This window comes from Budorcas taxicolor, chromosome 22 (genome assembly GCF_023091745.1).
Source record: "Budorcas taxicolor isolate Tak-1 chromosome 22, Takin1.1, whole genome shotgun sequence".
Classification (NCBI taxonomy): Eukaryota; Metazoa; Chordata; class Mammalia; order Artiodactyla; family Bovidae; genus Budorcas; species Budorcas taxicolor.
In genome coordinates, this window is record NC_068931.1 from 33,966,246 (window position 1) to 33,988,805 (window position 22,560).

The window sequence follows — 22,560 nt, forward strand, 5'->3', positions numbered from 1 at the left end:
CTCCTATGGAGCCAGGTTCCAGCCGCAGGGCTGCTTGTCACCCAGAAGGCACGGGGAGCCTGGGGAGCTGTGCAGCCACCCCTTCACCCTGAATCTCGCTTTCCAGGGCCTGTGACCCGGAGGACACAGGCAGTGATGGGTGCAACTCCTTCGACACCTAGAGCCATGGCCTCCACGGCACTCACCTGCCGTCCACGGGGCTCCGAGCCCAACTGGGCATCAGAAAGCAGATGTGACGTGCTCGCTAAGGAAAGCGGAGCCCCAGCCCTGCATGACATCTCTGAAACCACACACAGCCGGGCCTCCCGGCTGTTCTGTTTACGCCTCTTCCCTGTGCTGTGTACTCTGTGCTCAGACCCGTCTGACTCTCTGTGACTCCGTGGACTGTAGCCCATCAGGCTCCTTTGTCCATGGTATTCTCCAGGCAAAACTACTAGAGGGGGTTACCATTTCCTCCTCCAGTGGATCTTCCCTGACCCAGGGATCGAACCCACATCTCCTGCATCGGGAGGCAGGTTCTCCACCACTGTGCCACGAAGGGAGAGGAAAGCAAGTCACAAAGAAACTTCAGGAATGAGTGCACGGACAACACGGCCTGGGGCTGCATTTGTTGCTATTTCTACCCACCGATTCCAAACAGGATCCTGGATCTAACCTCTGTCCTGTCCCCTGAAGGTGAGCAGCTCTTCAGGTTCTTTCACTGAAATGAAATGTGTTGCTTCGAGGAAAGCCACACAGGGAAAGCTGCCTTTGTCAGAATTACACCATCACGTGGGGTGGGCAGGTGTGCAAAGCATGTCCGCAGTCTCAGATATGTGATAGGCATTCACGTGGCACCACAGAAACTTCTAGAGTCCTGTCTCCACCCTCTAAACCCCAGGCAACCACTAATGTACTTTCTGTCTCCATAGACTTGCCTATGGTGGATATTTCATGAAGATGGAATCACGCACTGACACTGGCTGATGTGGCCCCCAAGGTCACACCCAGCCAGCTTGCATTTGGATGTACTTCTAAACACTCGCTTCTTAAGATGGTGGTTAGAGCACGAGCTGCTGCCCGTGTGTGCAGTGTTATAGTCGAATTCATAGTGTGATCATCGAAAATCTGACACAAATACAGAGAAAGGGAGCAGATGCTACAACACCTTGGGCAAAACCTAAAATGTTTCACATTAGTTTTACAAGAAAAAACAGATTAAAAACAACCCAAACCACAATACTGATGCATGCTGCCACAGAGATAACCCTTGAAAGCATAAGTGAAAGAGGCCAGAGGCGAACCATCACGTAGTGCATGTTTCCATCTTCATGAAATATCCACCATAGGCAAGTCTATGGAAACAGAAAGTACGTTAGTGGTTGCCTGGGGCTTAGAGGATGGAGGCGGTTGGTTAAGGCTACGGGGGGTTCTTTAGGGGGATGATGAAAATGTTCTGAAATTGACTGTGGTGATAGTTGCACACTTTTGTGAATATACTAAAAACCACTGAATTGCACACTTTAAAGAAGTGAGTTGTACAATACGTGAATTACTATATAACTAATAAAGCTCTGGGGCTTCTCAGGTGACTCAGTGGTAATGAATTCGCCTGCCGATGCAGGAGACACAGGAGACTCGAGTTTGATCCCTGGGTCGGGAAGATCACCTGGAGGAGAAAATGATAACCCACTGCAGTATTCTTGCCTGGAGAATCTCATGCACAGAGGAACCTGGCGGGCTACGGTCCACGGGGTCACAAAGAGTTGAACATGACTGAGCAGCTGAGCAAAGCAAGAGCAAAAAAAGCAAATAAAGCTCTTACCAAAAAAAAAGAAAACCCCAAACCCAAAGTGGGAAACAAAACCCACCGTGACACAATAAGGCATTTTAACACTTACACCAAAAGCCAGCAGGCCTCAAAGTCCCACTGCTCCATGTCTATGCAAGTGACTGGCGGGGAAGCTCCCAGGCCCCTTTCAATCTTGAGAGGCCCAGCAATGGTGTGTTGGTGACGCTGAATTACTTTCCTTAGAAAGGGTCTCCCAAATTAGATAAGCTCCAGACACTCTGAAACCTGGGGGCCTGGAAAGAGCCTTGCAAGGGAGGGGCCCTTGGACTCAAAACTGCTTTAGCTTCTCAATAAATCCACCTGCAGACAGGTAAGTAAGTGCCCACATCACCCAGACAGCTTTCAACGAAAAAGAAATAAGGAGGGAAAGCAGAATCCAATCTCACGGAAGGCTGGGTTAATCTGCCTTTTATTGCTTTCTATTCCCTCCTGCTCAGCATCTCACACTGTCCTGAAAAATTAAGTTCTAAGATATATTCCCATAAACCTGGGGAGATGCTGAGGAGGAGGGCCTTTTCTGGGAGTCTTTAGAATGTCATATTAAGTAAATCAAAGAACAGGCACTTTACCACAGAGGTCAAGCCAAGGGATGTCCTCTTGAGATGTAAATATGCCAAGTCACTCAGTCGTGTCCAACTCTGCGACCCCATGGACTGTAGCCTGCCAGGCCCCTCTGTCCATGGGATTCTCCAGACAGACATACTGGAGTGGGTTGCCATTTCCTCCTCCAGGAGATCTTCCCGATTCATGAATCAAACCCGCATCTCTTGCATCTCCCACATTGGCAGGCAGGTTGTTTACCACTACTGCCACCTGGGAAGCCCCTGAGATGTAAATACCTACAGATATCTTAAAGGTTCTGTCGGCACTCTTTCTGATGTCAAAACAGTTCGTGAGAGCTACCTTCCTGAGAGAGGAGAAGGATCCAGAAGTCCATTCACAGAACTTTAGTTTTTTGGCTTTATCTCAGTCAGCTCTTTCACTCACTTTCTTTCTGAATTGCTCTCCACACCCATAGAGAGGAAAAAAAAAAAGAAGCCCACTACCAACTTGGCTGCCAGGTTCTAATGATAAATAACCGCTGTCAAGTGAAACGTAAAGTACAAGCCAGGAGGCACACAGGGCAGGAAGCACCAGTTTGGAGAGCCAGGGTGTAGGGCTCTGGCCCTCCCTCTCCTCATTGAGAAACCACCACGAAGCTCAGGCCCTACAGGAACCTGCTTGTAGCCAGCAGACTCGACAGGCTTGCTTGCTTGCTTTTTTTTAAAAACAAACTTATTTTATATTGGAGTATAGCCAAATAAAAATATTGTGGTAGGTTTCAGGTGAGGACAAATGGACTCAGCCATCATGTACACATAACTATTCTCCTTCAACAGATTTTCATGTTCTGGCGTCACCTTCTAGAAACTTTAAGGCCAAAACCCAGGGACAGCTGCAATCTGATTTCCATACCTGTCCTAGGAATTTTTTTTTTTTTTTGGTTCAAACTTCTTTGCCCTTTCACAGCGGCAAGTACTGGGAGTGACTTGCTTGGATCAAAGTTAAAAAATACAACTCTAACTAGGAATGCAAGGCTGGCTTCAAAGGGTTCGTCTTAAACTTTGTAAATAACAGCCTTCTTTCTCAGCCTCAGGGAACGTTCAACTCTGGAACCCTCCCATTTTGAGGGATATCCCATTGGTGGTGATGAGTGGCCTTTTTATCGTCTATGGAGAACAAATGTGAACCTTCAACTACACCCTGGTTGGTAGACATGACTCAGAAAGCCCACTCCCAGGTATTTACCCAAGAGAAATGAAAATGTATGTCCACAGAAAGGCTTGTATGGGAATGTTCATATCAGCAAGATTCATAATATCCCTAAATGTAAATAATATAACTGTCCATCAAAAGCAGAATGGATAAATAAGTGATGGTCTATCCAGACAATGGAACCCTACTCAGCAATTAAGAAAAACAAACTGCTGATTCATGCAACATGAGTGAATCTTACAGATATTAAGTTGTGCGAATGAAGACAGATTTTTTAAAAAGCACATATTGATAGGGCACAATTCCGTTCCTATGAAGTCCCAGCAGAGGCAAAACCAACTTTGGTGACAGAAGTCAGAATGGCAGTTGTCTTTGCTGGGAGCCGGCATGATGCAGAACAGGGTGGAAAGGAGAGAACTTTTTTTTAAATTAATTTAATTAAAATTTAAAACATTTTTTGGGCACACTGCATAGCTGGATCTTAGTTCCCTGACCCGGGGTTGAACCCATGTCCCCTGCATTGGAAGCACGAAGTCTTAACCACTGGACCACCAGGGAAATCCCGAGGGAACTTTCTAAATGGACAGATGTGGTCAGAGTGGAGGATGGAAAATTCATGGAACTATACACTTTCAATGGATACATTTGATTAAAATTATATCTTAAAATGAAAAGAGAAAAACAATGACTGTTGCAGGATTTGATGGGTAAAAGGTCTAGCTCGTCACTGTAAAGGTGGCTTGATTCTGTAGAGGCCACACCAACACCTCGGACCCTGAAATTCCACATGTATAGGATCACCCCAAAACCCAGAACAGTCCCTGGTTCCTAAACCTGGGCCTCTGCTGGGCTGACTAAACTTCAACTGCGCTGGAAGCCTAGCAGGCACAGGCCTAGGGTGGCAGGACCTCAGAGGCCTTGGAGGCTGATATTTAGGGAGGTGGGTGGTGTTGCTCAGACGGTCAGCCTGTGAGGGACTTGCCCAAACTCCACAGCTGGGAGCCAGGCAGGGGGTCAGAGGGGCTGGGCTCACATGACTTATGTCTGCCTGCAGGGGGCGCCCTGCCAATCACGAGGGGTCTCCTGGCATCAGGAACACTTCAAGCTGTGTCAGTTCTTCCTGCCCACCTACAGACAGGTGCCCCACACCCTCAGCAGCCTGGATCAGGTGACCTTGTCCACCTTGGTGCGGGTGTGCTCAGCCACTTCAGCCACATCTGTTTGTGACCCCGTGGACTGCAGCCCGCCAGGCTCCTCTCTCCATGGAATTCTCCGGGCAAGAATACTGGAGTGGGTTGCCATTTCCTCCTCGAGGGATCTTCCAGACTCAGAGATCGCATCTGCAGCTCTCATGTCTCCTGCACTGGCGGGCGGGTTCTTTACCTCTAGCGCCACCATCCACCTTGGTAGTTGGCGCCTATTGACAAGCGCAGCTCTCTGTGTATGGGGTCAAGTTAGTGGAGTAACCTTGTCAGGATCATCAGTTTATGGACTTCCCCGTGTGTGCGCCGGTGGGTGTGCATGTGTGTGCTAAGGGTGGCAACTGTCACTGCTCAAAATACCCATTTGACACAAGGTCAACCTCTCACACACCTCAGGCTCTGGCATGTGGGGCCTCCTTCCCGAGGCCCAGCAGGCCGGCGCCTTCTCTCACCTCAGCGTTCACTTTCGATCCACTTCCTCAGGGCAGCCTTCCTAGAAACCTACGTCCAAGTCCTGACCCACCCTGTTAGTCATTTCCCACCACTTTTCTAAGGTGATTCTCTCCTCCCCCTCCTCACTACAGTGACTTGTCTGACTCCTCCACTCACTCACTCTAAGGTCGAGGACAATGGGGGGAGGTGGCTGGTTTTTCCTCTGCCGTAGAAGGTAGCACCTGGCCTGGCACAAAGCAGGGCCTCACAGTACTGGTCGAATGGACACATTCTATACCTGTTACCCTACACACAAAATAAGGCGAGCAAACCAAAATCCAACCCCTGCCCCCCCTCACCCCACTCCTTCTCCTGCAAGTTCAATGTAAAAATTGACCTAGAATCCATGAGAGCATTCTCTCGGGAGCCAGGCTGAGGTTCTTTACAACCCTCCACATGCACGTCAGGGCTGCAAAGTAGATGTGCCATATTTTATTAAAGATATTATCAATATCTGTGGCCAGATCAGAAAGACATATAGGTCTTATGAAGCTGACCAGGCAAGTGCAGCTCACGAGCAATTTCATTCCCTAAAAAAAATGGACGGTTATAGGAAGCACAGGCTACAGATTCAACATGGTGAACTGAAAAATGACCCACTTGGGATCATAAAACGAGGGTAGGACATATTAATAGATGCTGACCTGGCAGGTCATGTAACACACTGTCCAGGAGAGGGGAAATGATCTGTGTGCACAGGTGTGCCCGCATAGACTGTAGCCCAGAACCTCGAAGCTCACAATTAAATCACTGAAAGAAAAACAAAAAATCAGAACCACACTGGCCAGACACCGACCTATAAAAGTAAAATTCGCTCAGTCGTGATCAACTCTTTGGGACCCCATGTTCCGTAGCCCACTAGGCTCCTTTGTCCATGGGAATCTCCAGGCAAGAATACTGGAGTGGGCTGCTATTTCCTTCTCCAGGGGATCTTCCTGACCCAGAAATTAAACCCAGGTCTCCTGCACTGCAGGCAGATTCTTATCTGAGCCACCAGGGAAGCCCAGACCTATAAAAGGAGTGAAAGTCATTCAGTCGTGCCCTACTGTTTGTAACCCCATGGACTATACAGTCCATGGAATTCTCCAGGCCAGAATACTGGAGTGGGTTGCCATTTCTTTCTCCAGGGATCTTCCCAACTCATGGAACCTGGGTCTCTTGCACGCAATTTCTTTACCATCTGAGCCAATAGGTCATAGGGAAAAAATAATCATACATGGCCCTGGTTTTGCCTTTTGTGTTAAGAGTTGGAGAGTAAGGATGGGAGAGAGTAGCCGGGGCAATTTTAAACAAGATGCCTTTGGCAACTCATCCTGGCTCAGTGTAGCATTTTAGAATGATCTCTGAGCTATTTGCCAAATTATTAATACAAGAGGATCTATGTTGAAAGTATCAATGCGCGCTTGAGTTCTGTCTGGTGCTTTTCTGACGTCAGCTACTTGCCAGATGCTGGCCAGATGGACAGGCTGGGGGGTGGAGGTGGGGGTGGGGGCTTCCGGTGCTAACGATAAGCTTAACAGTGAGTGCATGGGCTGGGGTCTGACTCTGGCCTCTGCAGACTTAACAGCCTAGAACAGAGGAAGGATCCTCTGCCCACTCCTAGGGCCAGGGCCTCTGACATCAGGCTGGGCTCGGGGGGAGAAGGCAACCAGAGCTGCCTGGCAGGGGGTGGTGGGGGTATCCTGAGTCTGTGCTTTTTACTTGGAGGCACACATGGCAGGCCTGGCATGGGCGAAGGTTCCCACAAAGCCCAGCTCCCCTCCTCCTGCAATACTCTGGGCTCTGCCCACCTCTGAGTCAGGGAAAGTCTGCCCACTGAAAGCACACGGGACCCCATCAGGCCCCACGGGTGTCTGGAGACCCAGCGGCCGCAGTGGTGGGAAACGGTGGTCAGCCAAGAGCAGAAAGCGAATCACCCAAAGGGAAAAACAGGAAGAGCCCGTGAAACAAAAACAGCAAGGAAAGGTTTTGCATTTAACACCCACATTGTCCTACTTTCACTTTCCCAGGAGATGATTCTGTCATCCGGAGCCTGGTGCCAAATGTTTGCTCAGAGCGCGGACAGTGGCCTACGGTCACCAAGGAACCCCAGCGAGCTGAACTTGAACTCAGCGCTGCCGGTGATGGGCGGGCTGGTCGTCCCCTACCCACTGGGGTCCATGGATGTACAACCTCAGAGGTGCGGTTCCACCCTGAGCCGGCAGCGTTCACACACACAGGCCACTCAGCTGTCTCACACCCTCTAAAGGGGTGTACCTGGGCCTGGTGGCCAGAAGAATCCTGGATATGATGCATGTGCTGGTCTTTCCCTGAGTGACCCTCCCGGGCAAGTGGGGGTGGGGGGGTCATTGAGAAGAACCACGTGGAGCAGTGTTTGAAAGCCCCAACCCCAGGAAGAACCACCATCCACAGGAACAGCATGGCACCTCCGAGTTCCCCAGGAGGCTGAGGGGGCCAGCTCCCTGACCATCCCTCCACCACCACTCACCATGTATGAAGGGAAGATGAGAACTCGCTTGTGCTTGCCGCAAGGCCACTGGGGGTCATCCAGGAGATTCGGGTCATAGTCCATAAAGTCTCCCAGGTCACTACCTGAGGATCAATGCAAAATGATAATTAGGAACCTGACCTCCTGAAGCAGAAGTGGCCAGGTGGGTGCCTGGTACACAGTTCGACGGTAGGAAGGCTGGTTTCAGATTTCTGAGCCCAGTCACATTGCTCGCTCTGACCATCAGTAGATGTCTCCGCATGCCAATGAAGTGTGTCGCACCCATGTGCCCACCACCCCTCCCTGCCCTGGGCAAAGGAGTTCGTCAAACACTTCACATTCTGACATTTTTTCCATTAAAAAAAAATTATATATTAATCTCCCTGACCTGGCAGAGCACAAAACCTCATAAGCATGAATGTTGCTGTGAACACTCACAGACTGCAAAACAAGGCCCGGAAAAGGCTCATTTTCTAAACCTACAGATCGAATGAGCCTCAAGTTATCACGTGTGAGAAGTACACTCAGTGTGAATAATTCTGGGCAGGCTCTGGGGGTCTGAATGCATGCAAACCAGAGCAGATACCAGTGCAAACAGCAGTCAGCGACTGGAGGAGGCCGAACAGCACCTGGATGGGCCTGAGGAACTTCACGTTCACCTGGAATTTCTCTGAGAGTGCAAAGAATCCTCCTCATAAAGCATTTTTCTCCACGTCAATTCCCACAGAGGCTTGTACAGGAGAAGCTGGAGTCTTCTGTCAGTGGCTGAGTAAGCTCACCTGCTGTGAGAGTCACTAAGGGAGTTTTCACACCTGACTGTTCACTTATGGTCCAATTATTTGAAAAAGGGCCAACATAAAACATTTATTTGGCCACACTAGGTCTCAGTTGCGACTTATAGGATCTTTAAGTTGCAGCATGTGGGATCTAGTTCCCTGACCAAGGATCAAACCTGGGTCCCCTGCATTGGGAGAGCAGAGTCTTAGCCATTGGACCACCAGGAAAGGCCTGACAGGTCAAACTTGAGCACTAGGAGAATGTAGGTAAGAAGCAGGTAAGCAGAGGGATGAGGAGCTAAGAGGCAGAAAGAAGCCAGGGAGCCAGGCCTCTCTGCAAGGTGGTCTGGGCATGTTTCCTCATGGAAGCTTAGGGGCTGGTGACCGAGGCCTCTCATTAGAGAACCTACCCTGTGGCATGGTAGTGAGCCTGCCCATCCACCCATGCACACAAGGAGACCCAATCCATGCTGTCCACTGAGGCACCTCCTGCGGCCAGATCCCAGCTTACCCGTGTCAAGGCTCCCCTGGGTGCTGCTCGCCCGGCCGATGGAGAGGCTGCGATGGCTCAGGGTACGGAGCTGGGAGAAGGAGGATGTGGAGTCTAAGGTGTTTCTCCGTGTTCCGAAGGCATTCGTGGGCAACAGAAACTGGGTGTAAGAAACAGTCTAAAAGATGAAGACAAAAACAGGTCAGTGATTAACCCACGGCAGTGAAGGGGGCAACAGAGGATGAGATGGTTGGATGGATGGCATCACTGACTTGATGGACATGAGTTTCAGCAAGCTCCAGGAGTTGGTGATGGACAGAGAAGCCTGGCGTGCTGCAGTCTATGGGGTCACAAAGAGTCGGACACGAATGACTGAACTGAACTGAATGTGAGGTTTGCATTCTGACCAAGCTGCGTTGCCACGCCAAGTTTAGGTCCACAGTCTCATAGCTGGGCAATTCTAAAATCCAAGATCTGAAAAATGAAATTTGTTTTTGCACGTTTGTGCCAAAACCTAAACTAGACTGACTTGAGGCCATCCTAGTTTTTATTTACCCCACTCATGATAATATTCATGTTATGGGGCAGGGATAGTCATGTGTCTGATAGCAAGGGACCATCTCTGAAGCTGCTGGGAGGTTTTCTAACTCAGAAGGCATTATGCTGCAATGCTTTGTTTAATTCACCACGGGTAGAATTCCAGAAGACCAGGCCTCAAGAGTCTCTGATAAGGGCTCTGCCCTCCCCCGTTCCCCTGGCAGATGCTGCATCTAAGGTGTTCATCTCACTCTATCCTCATTCCTTCCCCTGTGAACACTCAGTCCTCAGGAATGAAGCTGCAACACGTGTTTTTCTTTTCACCTGCTTGGCAGAGACATGGCTCATGACGCGGTGCATCAGAGTCGGGTGCATTGCGCACGTGTGTGTTAAGTCGTTTCAGTGGTGTCTGACTCTTTGCGACCCAATAGACTGTAGCCCCTCAGGCTCCTCTGTCCATGGGATTCTCCAGGCAAGAAGACTGGAGTGGGTTGCCATGCCCTCCTCTAGGGGATCTTCCCGACCCACGGATCGAACTCACGTTTCCTGCATTACAGGCGGACTCTTTACCACTCAGTCACTGAGGAAGCCTGGAAAGCCCCTAAACACTGTCTAATAGTGGGATTGCTACTCACCACAGTTAATGCTTGTTCAAACCGCCCGCCACCTCATCCAGGCACACGCAGGTGTGCGTATGCAAGAGAAAGCAGTTTCCCCTCACTCACAGTTTGCTACTCATGGCCCAAAAAAACTACATGGAGAATTCTAGAAGTAATTCCTCAGCTTTAAATTGTGAGTCAGTCAGAGCAGTATGATGAAATCTAGCGCTGTCCCGCCCAGGACATGAACCATCCCTTTGTCCGGCGATCCCACCCTTTAGTCACAGAGTAGCCGTCTCGGTTATCAGATCAATTATCATGGTATCACAGACCTCGTGCTCAAGCATTATTTTACTTACTAATGACCCCAAAGCACAAAGCAGTGACAAAGTACAATTTGGATAGTCTCTTACTGTGCCTAATTTAAAAAGTAAACTTTATTAGCGGTATGTATGTATAAGGCAAAACATCCCTCAGTCATGTCTGACTCTTTGCAACCCCATGGACTGTAGCCTATCAGGCTCCTCCATCCATGGGATTTTCCAGGCAAGAGTGCTGGAGTGGGTTGCCATTTCCTTCTCCAGGGGATCTTCCTGACCCAGGAATCGAACCCGGGCCTCCCACATTGCAGGGAGACGCTTTACCGTCTGAGCCACTAGGGAAGCCCATATATAAGGCAAAACATAGCATATGTAGGGTTCTGCCCTACCCAAGGTTTCAGGCATCCACTGGGGGTTCTTAGAACAAAAGTGGGTGACTGGACTAGCCAGGATGGGCATTCATGGAGAAACAGTTGGGATGCCATTTAACCCATCTGCACATCTGGATAGGGGGCTTCCCTGGTGGCTCAGACGGTAAAGAATCTGCCTGCAATGCGGGAGACCTGGATTCGATTCCTGAGTCAGGAAGATACCCTGGAGAAGAGCATGGCAATCCACTCCAGTATTCTGGCCTGGAGAATCGCCTGGACAGAGGAGACTGGCGGGCTACAGTCCACGGGGGTTGCAAAGAGTAGGACACGACTGAGCGACTAACTCTTCCTTCTGGACTGGCGTCACTCACGCACCCAGGTTGTGCCCCACGTCAGGTTTTCCAGCCCAAGGGTGGTTCGTGGTCCATCACAGCCTCTGCTTCCTGACCCTTGTGGTGTCTGTTGCATAAGCCGGAGGTCTGGGAGCCAGGCGGTCTTACCTTCCCGTCGGCACCCAGCTCCACACCTTCCAGGCCGATGATCTCCTTCAGGCTCACGGCTCCCGCTGATTGTCTCCCTCCGTCCAGCTTCAAATCCCTGCAGGGACAAGCCAAGGATAAAGATGCTTCTGTTTGCACCCGAAGGAGCCACGGAGATGTTTACTGTCGGAACGCCAGAGTCACTCTCACAATAATGATGGAGGAGGTCCCGCCGTGCCTGACAGGATTCTCTGTCCCTCTTTCGGGGCTTCTTGGTAGTTCCACCCACTTTAATATAATGAAATTCAACTGAACAGAGAGCCTGAAGATGAGAGTCAGGCTCAGTAGCCAGTGGATTACCAAAGTCCCTTCCCGATCAGCAAGGCCATCGGCTCTTAAATGGCCAGCTAGCAGGAAGCCAGAGGAGGTCACCTCTCCTTGCCACTCCCTTATTAGACAGGAGGAAGAAATTCTTACCCTAAACAGTTCTCAGCTTTATTACTAGTAATGAAGGGACTAATGCCACAACAGCCACCCCAGCTACCTTACCAGGCCACTCAGACAATGACTATCTCTATAAAAGAATAATGTCCAGTACTACCAGCAAGGTCTTCTGTGTTGCTCAAATGGTAAAGAATCTGCCTGCAACGCAAGAGACCCCGGGTTCGATTCCTGGGTCAGGAAGATCCTCTGCAGAAGGGAATGGCAGTCCACTCCAGCATTCTTGCCTGGAGAATCCCAAGGACAGAGGAGCCTGGTAGCCTACAGTCCGTGGAATCGCAGAGTCGGACACGACTGAGCAACTAACACGACTACCCCTACTACCAGCAAGCACGTCCTAATTTACTTTCACACATCTTCCTTTTCATTCTTTAAGATCACCCTATTGGACATGTGTTGCTATTATTATCCCATTTTACAGATGAGAAAAACAAGGCCCAGTGCAAGTAACCAGCTCACCAAGGTCCCCGCTGACAGTGGGCTGTAGACACTGGTTTTGTGTCCGGTGCAGCATTTCATGCAGCATTCTTTCCTGGGTCTGGCTGTGGCTCTGCTCACGGGTAACTGTTCACATTTTCAAGGCTAATCCCTCCTTACAGGAGCTCTCAGACTTTCACTGCGTATTAGAATTGCCTGGGATCTTTGACAAACTACAGGCACATCTCAGAGATTCTGCAGGTTCAGTTCCAGATGACTCCAACAACACAAATATTGCAACAAAGCGAGTCACACAAATTGTTTGGTCTCCCAGTGCATATAAAAGTTATGTTTGCACTTTATGAAGTTTGCATAGCACTATGTCTTAAAAAAAATGTACAAGCTTTAATTAAAAAATACTAACAAATGCTAACCATCATCTGACAATGCAGACTGCCACAAACCTTCAATCCATAAAAGGGGGAAAAAAAAGCAGTGTCTGTAAAGCACAATAAAACGAGGTGTGCCTGTATGGTGTCTGGCCCCTGTCCCCAGATGTTCATTCTGATTCAGTTGAATGGGGTGTAACCTGGTTGGCTTGAGTTTTAAATACTCCCAGGTGATTTGGATTGGAACTGAGTTTGGAAGCTCCCTCTTCCAGCTGGGCTCCACACGCAGCCTTGTTAGTCAAAGCCGCCCCAGGCTGGCAGCATTCGGGCCTTGTGGCCCGGAGGGAACCACCACACTCTGAGACGTCTCCTACAACCTAAGCAAGAATAAACACCATGTAAAGGCCAGACTCTCCAGGCCAAAGGTGACGGAATCACGGGAAGAGAGAATGAGAGCCCATGTGTGATAGGGAAGAAAGACAAGAGGCCGTCCCTCCCACCTTCTAGGAGGGAAAAAAAGGTATCTTTTCACTTTGTTGAGCAATCATCCTTGTCTATGGGCGTTCCAGGCATGGACTGGCACCCTAATCCAATCTGATTGATGACCGTTTTTAAAAGAAACACCCAAGACCTGCATCTGGGAAGTACTGTACCTTCTAAGGTAGTCTCCTTGGGAGGCCATGGTTCTGCCCAGATCAAAAGGTCTCTGCAGCCCCGTTTGGAATCAACACTAACATCATGCAGAAAGAAAAAAACAACCAACCCATCCCAGTCTTCAAACTTTAAACTTACATATATAGTGCAGGTGTATATATGTGTGCATGAATATATACATTAGTGTATATATATATATGTATGTTAGTGTTAGTTGCTCAGTGATGTCCAACTCTGCAACCCCATAGACAGTACAGCCCGTCAGGCTCCTCTGCCCATGGAATTCTCTAGGCAAGAATACTGGAGTGGGTTGCCATTTCCTTCTCCAGGGGATCTTCCCGATCCAGGGATCGAACCTTGGTCTCCTGCATTGCAGGCAGATTCTTCACCATCTGAACCAGCATATATATATAAATTTTTTCTTTAAAAATTTTTCTATTGGAGTATAGTTGATTTACAATGTTGTATTCGTTTCAGCTGTACAGCAAAGCAAATCAGTTATACAAATACACATATCCACTCTTTTTCCGATTCTTTTATATGTATATAATTATTTTAATCTTGAACACTTACCACTTCAGTCAGTGTCCTAACCTCTCTCCCCACTGACCAGGTTTGACGGTACATGACTTCAAGTACTTCCAAACATCAAACTTACCCCTTCAGGACAGTACAGAACAGGAGAATTGTACACACGTAGTCAGAAGGTGCATATTATCCCGTAAAGTGAAAGTGTTAGTTGCTCAGTTGTGTTCGCAACCCCATGGACTGTAGCCCACCAGGCTCCTCTGTCCATGGGATTTCCCAGGCAGGAATGCTGGAGTGGGTTGCCATTTCCTTCTCCAGGGGATGTTCCTGACCCAGGGATCAAACCTGGGTCTCCTGCACTGCAGGCATACTCTTTACCGTCTGAGACACCAGATAAACCGCATACAAAGTAATTGCAATTAGCTTGCTACTGAGAATGAGTTTTAGTCACTCAGTCATGTCTGAATCGACTGTAGCCTGCCAGGCTCCTCTGTCCATGGAATTCTCCAGGCAAGAATACTGAAGTGGGTAGCCAGCCGTTCCCTTCTCCAGGGGATCTTCTTGATCCGGGGATGGAACTCAGGTCTCCTGCATTGCAGGCAGACCCCTTACTGTTTGAACCACCAGGGAAGCCCACTGAAAGCCCCTCACATATTCTGAGTCATAGAAGTGCTCTGGGGAGGTGTCTGAGTCCACCTTTGGGTGGCTCCTCTGCTGGGGACCACACTCCCTGAGGGCTCTGAGGGCCAGGCTGATTTAAGTCACATCACCTTAGGAGCATGCGACACCAACAGAGAGCCCTGCTTCCCAGTTATTGACCTCAAATCCAAAGCTGGAAGGACCAGGTGGGCTGGAGCAGAGTGGGGCTCAGCAAGACCATGAGAACCTCAGGTTCCCCGGAGACCACGTGCACGGTTGCCTTGCCTCCTACGTGAGCCACCGAGGGCAACTCTCAGAAGATTTCCTCAAGCATTTAAGGATGAAGATGATGACTGCATAAAGGCCCTAAAAAGGGAAATGCCTTCAGAGCAAGCACCAGAACAAGAGGCAAAAATAGCTGTGGTGGCAAAGGATGGAGTGGCCCAGTGGTGGAAGACCAGGCGAGCTGACACAAAGAAGCAGAACCTGTATTTTGTTAAAGGACCAACAACACGCTTCCTCAGACTTACTGCTTTCCCAAAGTCTAACCCAGCAAGCACGTGCCTCAAATTCCCAGCTCCTAGACAACTGTCTCCTTGTTTCCACTTCACCCAGATGGAGAATGTTACTTAGGACTGAAACTAATACAAGAGCAGGAAAAATCTTTATGGGATGAGAAGATTAAAAGAAATAAGGGGTATTCAAATAGGTCCCTATTAAGAGTACTCCAGGACACAGACACAGAGAATAGATGCATGGACACGATGGCGGGGGTGGGGAGGAAGGAGAGGGCGGGATGATGGAGAGAGTAACAAGGAAACATATATTACCATATGTAAAATAGGCAGCCAATGAGAATTTGCTGTATGACTCAGGGAACTTAAACCCGGGCTCTGTAACAACCTAGAGGGTTGAGTTGGGGAGGGAGATGGGAGGGAGAGTCAAGAGGGAGGGGACGTATGCATATCTACGGCTGATTCATGTTGATGTTTGGCAGAAACCAACACCATACTGTAAAGCAATCATCCTTCAATTAAAAATAAATCTTAAAAACTTAAGACAGTCAAGTTTAAAAAAAAAAAAAAAGAGTGCTCCTACCTGGAGAGCTGGCTGTAGGCAGGAACAGAGTCTCAATCCATGTCTGAATCCTGTCTACCTAGCATCTGATGTGTAAAGATGCTTAAAGAAGTGTTTGCTGAGCAGAGATCAACTGACTCCTTGTTGGTTCATAAACATGGCACCGATGGTGGGTGTTTTCCCATCGTGCCCGTTTCTATCTGTCTCAGTTTGCTCCCAGGCTCAGTGCTTCCCCGGGGCAGCCCTGCCTTTGCCAACTGGCCCCTTGATCCTGGAAGCACAGATCCCAGTTCGCAGAACCAAACCAGCCACTTTTACTCCACACTCCCCTTCTTTTTTAAAAAAATTTTGGTAGCACCTAGTAGTACATGGGATCCTAGCTCCCCAACCAGGGATCAAACCCATGTCCCCTGCATTGGAAGGCAAAGTCTTAACCACTGGACCGCCAGGAAAGTCCTTCCACGCTCCCATACACTCCCCTTCTTGTGAGAAATGGAGCCATAACAAAAATTATACTTTAAGTGCACATGAAATGCAAGACTCCTCTCTATGAGATAAACCCCAAGCCCGGTTTAAAAGGAACAGGGAGGACTTCCCTGGTGGTAGAGCGGATAAGAATTCACTTGCCAATGCAGGGGACACAGGTTCGATCGCTGGTCCGGGAAGATTTCACATGCTGTGGGGCAACTGAGCCTGTGTGCCACAACTTCAGAGTCTGTGCTCTGGACCCCACGAGCCACAACTACTGAGCCCAGGTGCTGCAACTACTGAAACCCGCATGCCCCAGGGCCTGCACTCCGCAACAAGGAGAAGCCACTGCAATAAGAAGCCCGTGCATTACAACGGAGAGCGGCCCCCACTCGCCGCAAATAGAGGAAGCCGTGAGCACCAACAAAGGCCCAGCACAGCCATAAATAAATGAATAAAATTATTAAAAAATTTAAAGGAACAGGGGTTCTTAGCCTATCCAAGTGCCTCACAGACACTTTGGACCACATGGAAGAGAGAGCTCTATGGGCAAAACTCCACCACCCCTGACCACAGGAACCCATCTCTGGAGAATTACTGTGCCCCCTGCATACCACAGCCACCACTTTCCACCCCTGGCGCTTCACCTGTATCATTCTACTCTCTAAATAACTACGGCACGCTGAGAATGAAAGTGAGACAGGAGAAGAGTGTGTCCACCCTCGACGACTACTGAGAAAACACACACTGCTCATTACAGTCCAACAGAATCTCCCTCAGCGATGGATGGTCCTCCGACTGAGCCGTCCCGCAGGGCAGGCACGAGCCACACGTGGCAATGGAGCGCTTGCAGTGTGACCAGTTGACCGAAGAACTGAGTTCTTACTTTTGGTTAAAATTTAAATAGCCACGTGTGGCTACTGTACGGGATTAGCAAGTTGGCCTTCCCGAGGCGGCCTGGCCACTTTCTGCCCATTGTCTCCGGAGATGTCTCTGACCCAGGTCCCAGCTCAGAGAAGAGTCCATGTTAGGAGCCCCGGAGTGAATGGGAGAGAGGCAGGACCCTGTGGATGGAGCTAGTGCAGCAGGTCTGTCCTCAGTGGGGAGGAAATGAGGACTGTGATGCCCACGGTCACAGGGGACCCATGCCCTGCACCCCATCAGCACCCCAGGAACGGAGCTCCCGGCTGAGATAAAAATTCACATCCTATACAAGGCATAGAGTGGCACATCCTTTTGCCCTGAGGGGCTGTGCAGACAGGGGGGATGGCAGTGGGGGTTTCGGTGAGGCCAGAGCACACAAAGGACAATGAGCAATGGTGCTCCCCAAGTCCACAACATTCCAGGTCCTTCGTGCATCCTGGAGAGGAGAAGGGTGGTGCCCAGTGATAATTAAGTCGGAATTTCCTGTCAGTTTTGTAGAAGGGAGTTTATATTATGTCTATTAACTAAGAAGATATTTCTTGCAGACTGAAGCTGCTGCACCAATATTGGCTATATTCACATTTCAGAAACTTCACTGACATGGCTATAAATATCACAACTGCTCTAGAAAAACTGACTGCTTCGTGGTGGCAGCCGAGGGCACACTTGTTCATTTTTTTCTGCCTCATTTTCAGGAAGAGGTTGTCACTGACTGCCGTTTTGGTGGGACTGAATTAAGAGAGCCCACATATACACATCCATTTACACAGCCACGTGTGCACGGAAAATGAAACATATCTCATCTATGTCAATAATGTCATCTCTTTAACAGCTTTTGAATTTGTTCATATTGAGACTTTTGGGATCTTAAACAGCACATCTTTTATAAAGAGGCTGACAAACTTCTCGAGGTGCCTTAGCTAAGTGCTCTTATAAGAGTTGCTGAAACCATATACAGTCAACCCTCCATACCCCAGGTTTTGCATCCATGGATTCAACCAACCTTGGATCAAAAATATTTGGGGAAAAAAACCCAAAAAGTTCCAAAAAGCAAAACTTGAATTTGCTGAGTGCTGGCAACTATTTACATAGCATTTACATTTTACTAGGTATTATAAGTGGAGAAGGCAACAGCACCCCACTCCAGTACTCTTGCCTGGAAAATCCCATGGACAGAGGAGCCTGGTGGGCTGCAGTCTATGGGGTCACAAAGAGTCGGACATGACTGAGCAACTTCACTTTCACTTTTCACTTTCATGCACTGGAGAAGGAAATGGCAACCCACTCCAGTGTTCTTGCCTAGAGAATCCCAGGGATGGGGGAGCCTGGTGGGCTGCCGTCTCTGGGGTTGCACAGAGTCGGACACGATTGAGGCGACTTAGCAGCAGCAGCAGCAGTAGGTATTATAAGTAACCTAGAGATGATTCAAGGGGCTTCCCAGGTGGTGCTAGTGGTAAAGAACCCACCTGCCAGTACTGGAGATGCTGGAGACAAGGGTTTGATCCCTGGGTCAGGAAGATCCCCTGGTGAAGGGCATGGAAACCTACTCCAGTATTTTTGCCTGGAGAACCCCATGGACAGAAGAACCTGGTGGGTTACAGTCCATAGTATTGCAAAGAGTCAGACACAACCACAGCGACTTAGCAGGCATATTCACAGAAATGATTCCAAGTACACAGGAGGATGTGTGTAGGTTACACAAAAATACTATGCCATTTTATGTAAGGGACTTAAGCTTCTGTGGATTTCAATATCCACCAGGGGTCCTGGAACCAGTCCCCCGTGGATACCGTGGGATGACGACATTAATAGGAAGCATATGAAATTGCTGTTGTCTGTCTGACTCACATAAACGGGAACTTCATATAGTGACCTCCTAATTTATAGACACAGCAACTGCTCGGGGCTCACATGTGAGTGTAAAGCAAGGAAGAGACCCGTGGCCCTCGATGCCCCACTGTTTTGGGATTCAAGGGTTGAAGGTGACCTCCGAAAGGAGTTCTGAATGATGTTGCTGGTTTACCCAAAGAGAGTCCTCTAGAAACAGCAGTGGAAAAGAATTAAGCAGAAGTCCCAGAGGAGCAGTGGTAAAATCTTGATGTTTTCTTTCTAAGATCATCCTTCTGAATTCTCATCAAAATGCTGTATGAAAATAGAAATATCTTTTTAGCTCAAATGCCAGCATTAACCCTCCAGTACCAGGAGACTGAGCTGGATAACAAAATGGCAGCAGAAAGTAATTGAAAGCACACTGAAGTCAGACACTTCTATTTCTCTGAAAAGCCTAGGAGATTATTTTTTTCCCAGGTATCTCAAGAGTTCAAATGTCAATTTATTTATGCTCTACCTGCTTCTGAAAACGGAATGAGGCAGGTTCAAAAATACCAGATGTGGATATTGTCCAAAACTGTGTGCATTAAGGTTGAAATGCTGTTGCGTGCACTCAGAGACAAACAGGGCCAATCAGATTACAGAAGAAAACCTCATTTGGGCAGATGTGCCGACAGAAACGAATAGTTAAGAAATCGTGGACAACGCATAGGTCTGATTCCTTCTCCGCCACAGGCCTGGGGGATTCTACAGCTCGCACTTATTTGGCTACAAGAGCTCATTTCTCATTCTATTCAAGTTTGTTAACTTTTGCAGAAGCTGTAGGCGTGAAGCATGCTTTGAAAACTCAGCACAGATTTTTTTATACAATGTGTGGCCAATGGGGATGGGGAATGGATGCTGTCGGTTCAAGGAGGGGGAATGGGGAAGGGGGGAGGCTAAAACAGAAGATGAAAATGCATTTGAGGATGCATCCAATCAGCAGGTGGACCCTTAAACAAGGAGCAGAAATACAGGCTGGTTCTTTTGGGGGGTATAAACCCCTCCTTCACTGGATAGCACTGGAAATCATTCAATGTAGCTCTCCCGAAAGCTCCATGCCTGGAAATCCCCTGGACCTCTGTCTTAGTTTTGGCTCCCACAGCATAAAGTGAATGTACGTGATTGCACAGTTGTGAAGTCAACCAGCCAGAGCAGATGGCCAATCTAGATATTCTGATGCCCAAAGGGGGTTACCCAGGTTGCTATTAACCACTCAATGGCCAACTCCGGATTTCACCTTATGTAACAGGCAAAATGATCTTTCGTTTCCTTTTTTAAAGTTCACTGAGCCATAGTACATGAAACTGATCAAACAAGATTCCCTACTAGATAACAAGAAATTCAAGTGAAGACCCTTTCCTTAGGAAGCATATGAACCCAATATTCCTCTTACTTTTACTATAAAAAAGGATTTAATTACTTAATACCTGGGAAGTAGAGGAAAAAATTGTGTCTGTGGTCAATTAACTGTTTTCCATGGCTTTCTGCTTCCAGAGTAGGGATGGCCTTTTATCCCTAGTCATTCTGCTCATGGTGCTCTAAACTCAAGACCTTGGAATGCCAGCCTGGAGCTCCACTGGGCGCTTGCTCTTTAAAGGATCACAATAGGTTGAACACTTATGTGTAAATAATTTAAAAGCCAATTAAATATTAACAGGATTTCCAGATCCTGCAAAAACAAGAGAGCTTTGTGGTGCAGAAAGCAAAGCTTGAAAAGCTGGGTTAGGAAAGAAAATACCACTTGTGGGCTCATTTTAATTAAGAACTCATACATCCACTGGAACTCAACCACACAGCATTTATCATCATCTAAGAGATCCTATTTGTCACCTCGTCAGATATGGTACAGCCGCCATCTTGGACTGGGCCTGCTCCCTTCTATCAGAGCAGAGCGATATAAAATCACGGTTTAGTCGATGGAACAATGCCCAGGACTGATGGGAAAAAGTGAAATCAAAGCAGCTTTTAGTCCAGAAGTCCAGCCTCTTTCACACTCAGCACTTCATTGATAAACCACCCCTCCTCCCCACTTGGGTAACTGGCAGACAATGAAGGGACCTTAACACAGCTTACACCAAAATCTTTGTCTAAAGGCAGTGCCTATAAACAGCGTGGTAATAGCATGATTCACCCATGAGATCATTCCTGAATCTGTCTCTGTGTGGAAATAGGCTTGGTGTGAGGAAAGAAACACAATTTGTGAATGTGCAATTTTCCACAATGAAAAGAGATGTTTTTGGCGAAAATGGGTGGGGAGGAAGGGGCGATGGGCCGGGAGCAAGGCAGGCAGCACTTAGGCTTGGAGGCCCTAAGAATAGAAGAAGCTGTTCACAAAATGATCAACTCAGGAAATGGACCCAAGAGGATGACCTCATCTGAAATGCCCCAATGCCAAAAAGCTAAGCACATAAACACCATGTGGAAGCTGCTATTTTGTATCACACCCCCCCAGAGGTACCTTGTGCTCCACTGGGAAGCCATTTTCTTCATTATATGGTTTCTGATACATTTGTTATTTTTTTTAAGTCTTTATTGAATGTTACAATATTGCTTCCTTGCTCCAGTTTTCTGGCCAAGAGGCATGTGGGATCTTAGTTCCCCCACCAGGGATGCAACCTGAATTGGGAGGCAAAGTCTTAACCACTGGACTACCAGGGATGTCCCTCTGATACATTTATGATACATTTATCATAAAATTAACCCAGTGACTATCATTCAATCAGATATGGTTATCTGAATGAGTCTGTATCCACACACGTCTCAGAAACTGGTTTCTGCTGGAATCACTAGTTTGATCATCTTCTTACATAGCTCTGAATCACAAGTTAATTGGACTCATTCCTACTTCGTTTGGTTGGATCCATACATATAAAGGCTCCCCAGGTGGCTCAGTGGTAAAGAATCTGCCTGCCAATGAAGGAGACACCCGTTTGCTCCCCGGATCAGGAAGATTTCATGGTGAAGGAAATAGCCACCCACTCCAATATTCTTGCTTGGGAAACCCCATGGACAGAGGAGACTGGCAAGGGATAGTCCATGGGGTCATAAAGACTCGGACACAACTGAGCACGCACAGACACACATACAGGAATACCTACGGATGTCCACATGTTTCAGGAAGTGAGAGTATGTGGGCACCCACATCACTCCCCTTATGCACAGGGACAATCCCCGGACTGGTCCCCAACACAATGCCTGCATCTCTCACTCACCAGCGGGTTGTTATCCAAAAGCTTTCGAGCTGGCCCTCTCGACTCAGAATGCATTCTCTACTGATGCAATGTTATAAATGGCAATTAGCCCATACAGTGCCCTTTTGGCCTGCAGCGTGACTCAACTAGCCCAACAGTACCAGCAAGAGCTATGGTTGCAGGAGCAACAGCTGAGGGTGAAAGATGGTGAAGACATAAGATGAAGCTGGGTTTCTCTTGTGGTTTCCTGGTTTGGGGCTGACCCTCCATAATATTTTAAAAGAGGTCAAGTTTGCATTATTCCCACCTCCCCCTCTGAATTTGCTTTTTCTTCTCAGAACTGCAGGAGCCTTTCTCCCAAGCTGTTTCTCTGTTTCACAACTTCCTCTCTCTCTAATTCTGAACTCATAGATTCCTTTAGCACTCCCAGATTTTCCACTCCAGCTCCCATGGTGATGGCACACCAGCCCAGAGGATGGGGTGTGAGCTGCGAAGCAAGAGGAAGGGCAATCGTTTTAGAACCGCGGATGAGCTGTTTATCAAGTAGGATCTGCCTACTC

The 22,560-nt window shown here is 48.3% G+C and overlaps 1 protein-coding gene across 1 annotated transcript in view; it reads right to left on the reverse strand.

Annotated features, from left to right (window-relative positions):
* Positions 1 to 22,560, reverse strand: part of CABLES1 (Cdk5 and Abl enzyme substrate 1) — a 102,763-nt gene that overhangs the window by 9,864 nt on the left and 70,339 nt on the right. Inside the window, exons 5-7 of the mRNA XM_052660436.1 lie at positions 11,362 to 11,458; positions 9,056 to 9,212; positions 7,769 to 7,872 (exon numbers count right to left, since the gene is read on the reverse strand). Of these exons, the coding sequence (XP_052516396.1) occupies positions 7,769 to 7,872; positions 9,056 to 9,212; positions 11,362 to 11,458 (358 nt within the window). The remainder of the gene's footprint in view (positions 1 to 7,768; positions 7,873 to 9,055; positions 9,213 to 11,361; positions 11,459 to 22,560) is intronic.